The 12,178-nt window shown below is 43.6% G+C and overlaps 1 protein-coding gene across 21 annotated transcripts in view; it reads right to left on the bottom strand.

Moving 5' to 3' along the window:
- PRR5L (proline rich 5 like) overlaps window positions 1-12,178 on the bottom strand; it is a 174,654-nt gene that overhangs the window by 37,173 nt on the left and 125,303 nt on the right. For all 21 annotated transcript variants that reach the window (XM_016920677.3, XM_054662220.2, XM_054662213.2 and 18 more), the window contains one exon: window positions 697-754. In XM_016920677.3, the coding sequence (XP_016776166.2) occupies window positions 697-754 (58 nt within the window). The remainder of the gene's footprint in view (window positions 1-696; window positions 755-12,178) is intronic.

Genomic DNA, 12,178 nt, shown 5'->3' with positions numbered 1-12,178 from the left:
ATAAAAGCTGAGACTTGGAGAAACTAGTAACTAACCAAAAGTCACCCAAGAAGGAGGTGGCAAACTAAGATCAAGCCCCACTTTGGTGGGAGCTAAGAGTAGCCCTTGGTAGAGTCATGGGGTTGGCTAATTCTTGCCTTTGGAACCTGTTTCTATCTCCATTCAGTTCCTTTCTTTCCTGTCAGTTGGACTTTAAACTCTAAGATCAGGAAATTTCCCTTTATCTATCAAATCATACCCTATTGAGTGAGTGCCTGCTTAGCCTAATGTCCTGCAAATGGACAGGACTCCTCTCTTCTATGACTCCCCAGAAATATTACAAAGGCCTGTAGGAAATAGCTCGGGACAGACCAGAGGAAATAGCATGGAGGATTCACAGAATAACTTATACCTTCAAAGGAGACCACCAGCCTGCATCCCATTAAAAACAAAAACAAAAACAAAAACAAAAAACCCTGAACAAGGTCTCCAAAGAAACCACCCCATCCCACTACATTTTTCTGAAACACAGTTCTGACTTGCACTGCTGTGAGCAGCTGACTCAAATGAAAGTGCTGCTGCCTAGGTAGGGAGGAAACGGACAGGGTGAATCACTCGCTTGGAGCCTGCCCCTTCTGGACAGAAGCATCTCAGCCGTCCAGACATCAAAGGCTGAGTCACAGAGGCCCCAGTCTACCAGGGCTGTCTTGTACTTGCCTTCACACAGCTTGATCTTCTCCTCCACAAAGAACAGTCCTTTTGCAAGAAGCTGGTTCTGCCAAAAGAGAACAAAGAACATAAGAATTTGGACAACTCCAGAGCGTAAGTGATGAACCCTCTTCCACTTCCAGTGGGCAAGGGCACAGAGTTCTAGGCACTTGTGTTCTAGCCGTGCCTCGGAGTTTAAGAAGCCTTTTTTCCTCTTGGAAGGTCAAGATTTCCGGAGAAGACAGTGAGACTTCCCATAGCAAAAGAACGAGTGAGATAAGAGGCAAACCCAACCGCCACCCTTATCCCTCAGACCAGGGAAGAGGCATGACACAAACTTGGGATGAATTCGCTATTGTTGACACCCAGTGTCCTAGAGGCCCTTAGTGATCTAAACTCCCAAAAGGAAGCATTGAGGCAATGGGAAACTATGCAGAAATAACATATTTTTTTTTTTAAAGAAAGATAAATTTAGGGCTTCTCACACTAGCATGAAAGAGACTGCGTGCAAAATCTTAAGCAGCAATGAATATGCATCTGTCAATGAATGTGTGCATGGGAAATTGTGGAAAGAGAAAGTAAAGTCCTCTTGCAACTGCAACTAACAATTGTTGAGCGTCCTGTCTACATCATAAGCTTTATATCCTTCATCTCATTTAATTCAATCCTATCAAGTTGGTGCTACTGTCCTCACTTTACTGATGGTTAGTGAAGAGACTGCTCAAGGGAGACAGACCTGGTCTTCCTGGGTCTGTAAGCCATGTTCTTTCCACTCCACTTCGCTGCCTTCCAGCAAGTCTTCCCACCCAGACCCCTTTCTTCCCTTGAAAGGCTATAGCTGGCCCCCTAAGACTTCTACAAGTCACAGAAGCTCAGAGATCAATGACGGGCTGGTGTCTTTACACTCATGTCACATTATTAGATTACCCAGGCCTATGATTATGGGAGAGGCAGCTGCAAAGGTGATATGTATCTTACCAAAGTACCTAATGCATTCTTTAGCCTTCTCCTTTATAAAACCCTAGATCCTACTGCAATGATAAAAGAAGCATATGGAGCAGAGTGGAAAGAACTTGGGTATCAGTTCAAGTTCCAGCTCAGCTACATTCTAGCTGTGCGATTTTGTATTTAATTTCCCTGAGTCCCAAGCTCCTCATATGTAAAATGGCATAATACTAGCAATACCATAACATTCTTCATTATAATCATTATAAACACATTAATCATTATAAACACATACACACAGTATTTTATGTCCTTAGTAATCAGCACTGGTGGTAGGAATAGTAATAGCTGCTATCTCAGCCCAACTTCTTCAAAAAAGGAGTGGGAGGCTGAGAGTCAGTAATGAATGGGCCTTTATAAAATGTACTAATAGAACATTTTATCAAAGGTACTATCCCATTTCTGTGATGGATACACATTAACCAAATTCATACTCCTATTAAGATTTACAAAATACGACCTAATTTGAAAAAGTAACTGGTCAACATGTAGTTCTTTCTTTTGAGATGGAGTCTTGATCTGTCACCCAGGCTGGAGTGCAGTAGTGGGATCTTGGCTCACTGCAACCTCTGTCTCCCAGGTTCATGCAATTCTCCCACCTCAGCCTCCTGTGTAGATGGGATTACAGGCACCAGCCACCATGCCCAGCTAATTTTTGTACTTTTTTGGTAGAGACGGTGTTTCACCATGTTGGCCAGGCTGGTCTCGAACTTTTGACCTTAAGTGATCTGCCCACCTCGGCCTCCCAAAGTGTTGGGATTACAGGTGTGAGACACCACACCCAGCCCCCATGTAGTTTCAAGATGGCAGATAGAACACCAAATCAAAGTTACAGTGACACCATATAGGAATACACCAACTTTGTTAAAGGAAAAAAAAAGCAATTCCTTCACAAAGAATTGTGAAACACACAGGCAATAAAGACAAAGCCCTAACCTGTTCTTTAGCTTCCAGCCAAGTTCATGAATCCCAGCTGGGTCATGGCAAGACTTTCTGGGTCAGAAAGCAAGAAAATACACCAGCACCAAATCGACATCTTGTGACAGCTGAGCTGGACATGAGTGGTCTGTGGAGGTGTGTTCAGATGGCAACCACTCCACCTGAATGCTTCTTAGCACAAATCTCATTTGTGCCCTGCAGTCTCCACCTGGTTGGTCCCTTTCACCTAGTCCAGGTGAGGTTCTCAGAACGTCCCCTTAGCATTCTGTGCATGGGCTCCTAAATGTCATTCTTCTCAGCATATCTGGTGTCAACACTGATGTTCCAGGCTTCTATTAAAACAACTTTCCTAACCCTCCCTAATTTCACATTTCTGAGATGCACCTATAGAGGTAATAGAGATCGCCTCTGTGATTCAATTTTCATCATTTTGTTCTATCACTACAATTATCTACATGGGGGGAGGATAGGGGGAACTGAGGCATAGACAGAAATGAAAACCTAGTCCAGGTGATAGCATGAGTTAACAGAAATTAATTCAAACCATTCATTTGTTAGAATTTTAGGTCCTTAGGAGTGAGGACCATATCTCATTTTAGTTAGTACCCTTGGCTCCTGGTATAGTACCTAGAACATAGTAGGTACCTAATAAATATTTACTGAATATATATACTGGCTATTTTAGTGATAAAGATTTTTTATTTTTAAGAAGCCAAGATAAAAGACAGAATATTTTAAAGAAGAATAGGTGCTATAGGGTCCCTAAGTTTGTTGCCATTTTCTTCATTTGTATTAGAAAATCATTTGAAAATTACATTGTCCATATCTTATGGAATAAACCTCAAATCATGGCCTGGATTTTCCTTTCTTCTCCTTTCTAGGTCTTCTCCCTTCAAGGAGACCTTAGGAAAAAAAATCTTTTTTATATATTTTCAAGGAAAAGTAATTATTCCTATATTATGGAGAAATGATAAAGAAAATAGTCTTTTAAAATTTGTCACAATACACAGCATGGAAATTCTATAGCTTAGACCAAAATAAGAGAAACACAAACTTGAGGTTAGAAGGGGTCTTAAGAATCATCTATACATTCTCTCCTCTCCCCAGTCCTACAGTCAAAATCAATTGGTCACACACATTTTGATGATATTTAGTAGATCCATTTCCATTTTCCAGGAGGCTAAAGTACCTTTCAAAGGCATCTTGAAAATCCTTATATAACCCCCTGCCCCCAGGAGTCTGTAGATTTTGCTCTTATCTTATAGCTGTATAAACCGAGGCTAGAAGTAGGGTCTCCCTCTCCAAAATTCCAATAAAAGACATGAGAGTGAGGCTCAGTCTCTCTACTACTCATGTTTTATTCAGCACACACTATCAGAGTAAGGATCTTTTGAGTTAGCCAAGCCCCAGGACTCTCTTCACTGGGGAACCACTGCCATCCACCCAATGGAGCTGTGCCCATCCATTCATGCTCCAACAACCGAGCCACAGCTGCATCTTCCAGCTTTGCTAATGGGTCTCAAACTGAACCCCAAATCTCCTCTCTAGAGAATTGGAGCCCCAAAGGGTCTTGCATTCTTAAGGCCCTTGTACTCTGAAGGCCTCCACTTGCAGTTGGGTGCTCTGCAGTTGATTCTTAGTATTTTTATCTTTGAATTTGTGTTTTATAAGTGAAGTCTGAAGGGATAACAGAACATGCACTGGGGTCTAAAGCCCCAGCTCACCCATGGCCCTGCCTCCTCACCACCTCCCCAGGAGGGATTTTCAGGCACCTACACCTCACCCCTGGTGCCTGGGCTCCACCACCAATGTCACCCTACTCCCAAGGTGCTGACAGAGTCATGTTGGTGGAGGCCTCCGCACCAGTACGGGGAGGGTCAGGACTTGGCATGCACCCTGCAATGTTGTGGGGAGAGGCATAGTGCCAGCCATCCTGCACTCCCTGGACTGGCAGTGCTGCAGTGCAATTGCTGCTGACTCAATGGGGACCTCTCGCCCACTCTCCATCTAGGTACCAAGAGTGCCCAGTGCAGATGTGCAATCTGTTGGGGTTACCTGCCCACTATGAGCTGCAGTGGCAGGCCAGTGGGAAGGGGAGATTGGCATCCCCACACCAGTCTGGTGAGTAGAGTTGTTTTAGAAGAAGCCAGGGACACCAGTGTTGACATTAGAGGTGGTGAGAAGAATGGCATTCAGGATTCTTGCACAGAATGCTGAGTACCCACATGTTCCTTCCGCACTGGGCTCTGCAAATTATGAAGCTCACCCTGTCACTTCACCTAAAGTATGCCAACTTGACATCTGTGGGGCTTAAGCCTGCTCAAATGGGTTGAAGGCGGGGCGAAACCCAGCCTTGGGTTTCAGGCAGCCATCTTGCATTGTTTGCTCTTCCTAAGTGTCCAGTCTTCCTGGACCTCACCTCACAGTATTCCCATCCCCTGACAAATGCCTGACTCCAGAAGTTTCTGAGTGTTTTCTGGCTGCTGAGCTGTAGTGATGGAGCTGTATGGTAACAGAGCTGGAGATGACCCAAGTTTCTCTTGTCCCACTCCTTGCCTGATGGCACCAACCCCACCACCTCCCCAGGCAGAAGACTAAGCCAAAAATGGTTACTAAATAGTAACCACCCAGGAAGCAACTTGGGACTTGGAACTGGGCCCATTGTTACTTAATGCATCCTCTCCCCACCCCATAAATGAACTTGAACACAGTCAAGTCGCACTATAATGAAGTGGCAAAGGAGATGGAAGTGAAAAAGAAAAACAGCTGACATATCTAATTTTCCTAAGACATAGAAAAACGGGCTGCAAACAGAAAAATGAGGCTTAGCTAGGAAAAATGTAAACAAGATGTTTGGGGAAAGGCGTCTAAAACCACCCAGTCTTCAGTGGACAGGAAAGACCCAGCTCCTCCCGGGTCATCACAGAGGGCGGGTTGGAAAGGTGGGCAGAACAGAGCAGAGGGTGGCCATGGGTGGTGTGGAGCTACCAATGATGCATGCCTCCTGCCAAGCAGGCACCTTCACAACCGGGTGGGATGGACCCAGATGAGACGGATAACCAAGAAGGCTAGGTACAGGGAGAACCCCATCTTCCCAGCAGGAAGAACTTTCCACACAGACCAGGAAGCAGGAATTCTGTAAACGCTAAGGCTGCTAGCTACCGTCCCTTTTAATGTTTTAGTGGTGATGATAATGCAGTAAGAATGTCAGTGGAGTCAGTTATTGGTTTTTACTCAGTGTCAGACACTGTCTTACAGTCTTTTCCTGCCTTCTCACATTTTACTTTCGCCACAACCTGTCCACTTTTTGCAAATAAAGAACTTGAGGCTCAAAGAAGCAACTAGCAAGTGTGAGACCAGACTTTGCACCAAGGTTGGTCTGAATCCAAAGCCCATATCTTTCCCCTATTATATTCTTCTGGTTTACTTAGCAACAGTAATAAAAATACTGATACAAATACTTATGACTTGTTGACTGCTCACTATGTAATCAGGCACTTTGTGTACGTCATCTCACTTAGTAACCACATCAACCATATGAAGTAGTTCCCATGATTCCACCTGGATTACTATTAAGAAAACTGAGCATCAGAGAGACTAAGTAACAAGGCTGAGGTAAGTGTTCTAACAAAGTAAGTGTTCTAACAAAGATTAGAAGTGTTCTAACAAAGATTAGAAGATTAGATTAGTAAGTGTTCTAACAAAGATTAGAACCCAGACCTACTGGCAGAAGGGCTGGTGCTTTTAGACATCATGCTCTCCTGCCTTAGAGAGGTTTCTTATGTCCTTGCCCAGAGGAGAAAGCAGATGGGATCCATTACAGATTCAGATACTGGGGCAGTTGGCTTGGCAATCTCAGGCCATGTAACTGGGTTCTGCCACAGGGCCTCCACCCAGCTGGGCCTTCCTCTCGACTATCCACATTCAACATCTAGCGAGGGGAGTGCCTGGCACTCGAGTGGATTCCATTTCCAAGTGAGATATTCTTTCCTACCCCAGAGGGGTGGCAGCTGTGTTGCTCTGCCTTCCCAGAACCTGTGTTAACCAGTTTCACTCCAGACATTTGCTTCTGGTGATATCAGTGTCTTAGAAGGTTCCTGTTGTTGGCATAAACCCAGGGCTGCAAATTATAGGCCACTTCCAGTTTTTTTTTTTCCTCTATGACTTTGAAAGGCCAGCCATCACCTCTAATGATGTGCACATCTCCTGTGAACCTGGATGCCTTCCTAGATAAACAACAAAGTCTTACAAACACAACTTACTCCCAGGCCCAGAGAGTTCCTAATAAGCCAATGTTGGTGTGTGTGGGTGTGATGAGACCCGCGAGAAGTCCCCAGATGGAGATTGAAGAAGTGGAAACTCGGTGCTAATGCTATTTCTTCATTTAGCACTGTTGCAGCCATAGTTAAAGCGTGCATTGGGGCCTTAAAAATGTTATGTTTATAAGGAAGAAGGAAGACAGTCCATGTCTGACTTGCTGAACACTCAAAACAAAAACAACAACAAATAAAGTAACCCTGGAACCCCTCCTGCCTGGGTTTTTGGGTTTTTTCCTGGGGATTCCTTGAGGGCATTTTAAATATAATCCAAGAGATTTTTCTTCTGTGGCCAGATAACCTGGGCTGGGTCTTCATGCCACCATTTACTAGCTGTATGTATTTGTATCTTAGACAAATAACCGCCATCTCTGAGCCTCAGTGGCAGCATCTGTAAAAGAGGGATATGTAATAACAGAACCGTCCTCATCAGTTATCAGGAGGAATAAATGAGTTAGCCCAGGGGAAATGCTGAAAGCATTGCCAGACTTGAGCATGCCTCACAATCATGCAGGACTCATCAAAACGCAGATTGTGGCTGGGGGCGGTGGCTCACACCTGTAATCCCAGCACTTTGGGAGGCCGAGGCGGGTGGATCACCTGAGGTCAGGAGTTTGAGACCAGCCTGACCAATATGGTGAAACTCTGTCTCTACTAAAATTACAAAAATTAGCTAGGCATGGTGGGTTGCGCCCGTAATCCCAACTACTCAGGAAGCTGAGCCAGGAGAATCACTTGAATCCGGGAGACGGAGGTTGCATTGAGCCAAGATCATGCCATTGCACTCCAGCCTGGGTGACAAGAGCAAGACTTTGTCTAAAAAAAAAAAAACAGATCACTTGGGCCCTAACCCCAGAGTTTCTGAATCAGTTAAACTTTGCTTCTCTAACAGATTCCCAGCTGATACTGAAGCTCCTGGTTCGGGGACCATACTTTGAGAACCTTCAGCTTACAACAATGCCCAGCATGTACGTGCTTGAAAATGTTAGCTGTCACTACCATTATCATTAATTCTGTTCTTATAGCTCTTCAAGAGCCTCAGAGAAAGTCACCTTATTGCTTTCCATATTGAACAAAAATTTCCTGATGCTTCCAACTCAGTTTCTACTTCTCATGCCCACTGAATCACTGAGTGTTTCCACTATTTTAATACCACGTTGTTTCCAGCATCTGCTCCTACCTTTTATGCCTCCCCCATCAGTGCCCTAAGCCTGGCTCCTGCCATTCCTTTCTCTTCTACAGTAAATCACCAAATTCCATATATAATGAGTTCCTGCAAATACATACTTGTGTAGAATACCACACTTCCATGATTTAGGAGGAATTCTGTCCTCATAGAGCTTGAAAGGATTATAAAATCCCTAATTACACCTCATTTTCAGAGCTCATTTTCGGGTGATATATTTTCAGCCTTTGGTACCCATGTGTTCCTTTCTTCCACAACTGATGTGCAATAACCTGAGTCCAATGAGGATAAAGATTTGCCACTTCTGCAAGCCTATTGATTTTCATCTTTATCTCAATTATATTAAGACCTGTGGTCATCAATTTCAAGATCCATTTTTTTCCACGGAGACTCATAAAGTATGATAAAAGTACAATCAAAGTATTCAACTAATTGTACAAAATTCAAATAATTGCTAAGGAGATTAAGAATGGCAAAGCTGCTGAGAAGTGACCTCTGACAGGCAGCGAGCCCCACAGCGAGTAGCCCAAGACACCCAGGGGTGCTTCTCGAAGCCCCCAGTCTGGCTCCCCCTCATTCTCGCCCCTCACAGTGGCCAGTGGGAGCTTCTGGGCCACCCCAAAGCTTATAGATTCCACAGTGCTGTTCTTCTCTAAGTACTGGCCAAATCAAAAAATGCAACCTCTGATGACCTCTCACCTAAAAACATAACTTCTCCTCTGTCTTCTCACCAGATCCCCGCTCCACTTGTTCAAAGCCCCCCTGTGTAGATAGGCCCCAATTTTACCTTCAAAGCAGAGTGTATGTGGAATTCCTTTTACTACTTTCTGTTCACCCAATTAGCTCTTTTTCCACTTTGGGAATCCTGCTTGTTAGAGGAGCCTGTCCAGCTGATCAAAGAACAGCTGAAACTTCTCTCTCCTCAATTTGGATTTAGAAATCACAAAAGTTACCTTCACCACTCTTGATCTTCTCTCCATCCAGCTTGCCATGAATCCTTAGAAGTTCTACCTTTGTCCCAACAAAGTATAATTGCCTTTTCTGGGCCTGATTTAAACACTTTGCCATCCATCCAGGTCTTCAGTTAACACTACACTCCTTCAGCTCTCTGCCATATGCTGTAAACTCTAGGGGAAACTGGCCTCCTGGGACTCTTGCAGATATGAGCAGCAAATGGAAAAATACATATATATGCATACATGCACACACATGTACACATACATGCACACAAATATATCTCACACATTACCAGGTATCCATGACCTATTGACAACGGTAGTAGCTAAGTTTCCTCTCTTCCTAGTATTAACCCATTCAAAGCCACTGACTCTAGCCTGAGTTTCTATATCAAGCAAAACTCCAGTTCCAACAAAAGGAATTGAACTTTCTGGGCTTGGGGCAAAAGCTTATAACACACACAACAAAGCCAGTAGATACAGAATAGCAGAAAGTGCAATCTGCAAACACACCCATGCTCTGAACCACCAAGATACTTAATGAGGTAAATAGGAAAATCCAGAATGTTTCATATCATCAGTTTCAAAAATTACAAGAAACCAATTATCCCTCAGAGCTGTTACTAGTATATAGTGTTTCTCTCGGAAACCCCAATTTTCCTTCCGGACACAATTCAAAACAGAGGGAAAGGAAAAAAAATCAATACTGGAAATGTCAGAGACTTTTCCAGCCAGTGCCTTATGAACGTGTAGCTGGGCTTCTGCAGATCACACAGCTTGTCTTCTCTGTGTGCAGGCATGAGATAAGCACAATTTTCCTACCTGCTTTCTCTTGGCCTCACCTGGGGTCATTTTCATTATTCCCCACTCAGGACATTCTGTGTTAAGACTCACAGAATGTAAAATGAGAATGTTCGCTTTCAAAAGCAGAGCCACAGAAAGGGCTGTACGAGTGGCAAGCTCAGAGTTGGGGGTCAGGGTGAGGAGACAGACTTGACTGCTGAATGCAGATGTCTAGGCATGGCCATCTGAGCCTCTGCAGTGCAGAGCCCAGCACCCAGGAAGCCCATCTTTCACCTTTCCCAACAGCCAGGTCCATGGTTTTGGTGACTTTCCTGTCCACCCCTGGGTTCCATTCCTCATCTGTCCCCAGGCCTTCCTTCTGCTCCTTTACTGGAGGAACACACTTTCTGGAGTTCCTCCTGACTTTCCCTCCTGAAACGACATCTGACAGTCAAATGTGAAGGCTAAGCTCGCCTCTACAAGCCTTCCCTCTGGGATGTGTCTCCTTATATGGAGATTTCTTCTGTAAAGTGAATGGTTTGAAACCAGCCCGTTTTTAAGCAGTGCCTGGTAATGGGCTTTCCAAATCTGAGTCTCTGTTGAACCACCTGCATGACTAGGGCCACAGCCAGGGCCACCTACATGATTATTCTTTGCATACTATTTTTCTTATATCAATCCACTTTTTAAACACGTAAATACATTTAAAACAGAAACCACAGCAACATAATTTACACTAAGTGGAATGGAACTCAATGATCAACTCAATGCCAACAAAATAATGTTAAGAAATCCTAACTAGTCAGCATCCCTAGCTGAAGACACTAAGTTCGAGGACTGCTCCTCCTTCTTCAAATGAGGGAGATTTCCAAGTCCTGGAGGAGGGGAGAGGACACCATGGTACAACTCAAGATCCTCTCTAGCACAATCCCAAGGGCGAAAGGAAAATAAAAGAGGAGAGCAGTTTCTAACCACAAGCCCTAATGTTATTTAATGTCATTGCACGCATCGCCTAAAATCATTTCAGTGATCTGTGGCAGAAAATCCCTCCCTCTCTCCCAGGAAGGTTTACTGAGTATCTACTTTGTTCCAGGAACTTTGTAGGGAGTGGGGAACCAAAAGACTAAAAAAAGAAAGAAAAAAAAGCTGTGTGCCCACATGACACTTAAAATCTATTAAAAAAAAAAAAACTGTATCTAGGAGAGCCTTCTTTCCAGATCAGCACCTTAAATAAACTTCGATTTAAAACTGTGAAAACCAGTTCTCGCCCCACGCCCCAGCAAGAGATTCTGTATTCACAAAGCAGCATTTCTGATTATGTTCCCGGTAGGAAATGACAAGTGGTTATTAGTTTTTAAGCATCTGGCATGCTTCGTAAGCAGTATTAACCGCCCCCAAAAACCTCAGGGCTTCCCAGATAAACAAGTCCCCACCCAAACACCCTTTCCTATCTGTCCTAGGGGTAACCCCCAGCACCAAAAGACAAATGACATTTAAAACCTGATTGAAACCACACCAAACCATGGAGCTTTTAAATGTCAAGGAGGAAGGCAATTCAACCCAGCAGGTTTCTCCAGGACTGACTGAAAAACCACTTCTCTGTAGTTAGATTTAAAAAAAAACAATCAGTAGAGACAGCAAGAGAAGAGAGTGAAGCCAAGACTGACCTTTGAGTCAAGGGTGACTGAAATGATTCACATTTGTGACTAATTATCTCTCTCTTAATCTTTATGTTTGTCTCTCCCTGAACAGGAGCTGTCTTCCAAGCAGCTGAGACATATGACCCGATTGAATTCCAGGCTTCTGTTGGGTCTTGGTTTGTCCAGATTTAGAGGAGCTGTCCGTGTGTGTGTGTGTGTGTGTGTGTGTGTGTGTGTGTGTTTAAACAACTGACATGTCATTCTTTTAAAGTGCACATAAAAGTTTAAGCTTCCTGAATCTCATAAAGAAAAATTATAAAAGGATGCCTGTACTGTTTTCAAAACCTAAAATCTCTTTAAACTGTCTTAAAAGTATGCTATATTTGGATACAGAATAACATTGCTAACTTGAAACCAAGATGTTAGGCATTTCATGCTACTTTCCCATTAAAAGAGATGGATTACACCTTAGAATAACACATAGGCACTTATATAAACTTAATAAGCACTTATTACTGTCTTACTCTCTGCTAGTCACTGAGCACTTTTTATAAATAACTTATTTAGTCTTCACGACAACCCTGTAAGGTTTGGTCCTATTACTGCTGTTTCACAGAAAAGGAAATACAGAGAGGTAAAGCAACTTGCTCAAGGTCACATAGCTAG

Source organism: Pan troglodytes, chromosome 9 (assembly GCF_028858775.2).
Source record: "Pan troglodytes isolate AG18354 chromosome 9, NHGRI_mPanTro3-v2.0_pri, whole genome shotgun sequence".
In the NCBI taxonomy this organism is placed as follows: domain Eukaryota; kingdom Metazoa; phylum Chordata; class Mammalia; order Primates; family Hominidae; genus Pan; species Pan troglodytes.
The sequence above is the reverse complement of the archived record's forward strand: the minus strand, read 5'-3'. Positions and strand labels throughout refer to the sequence as shown.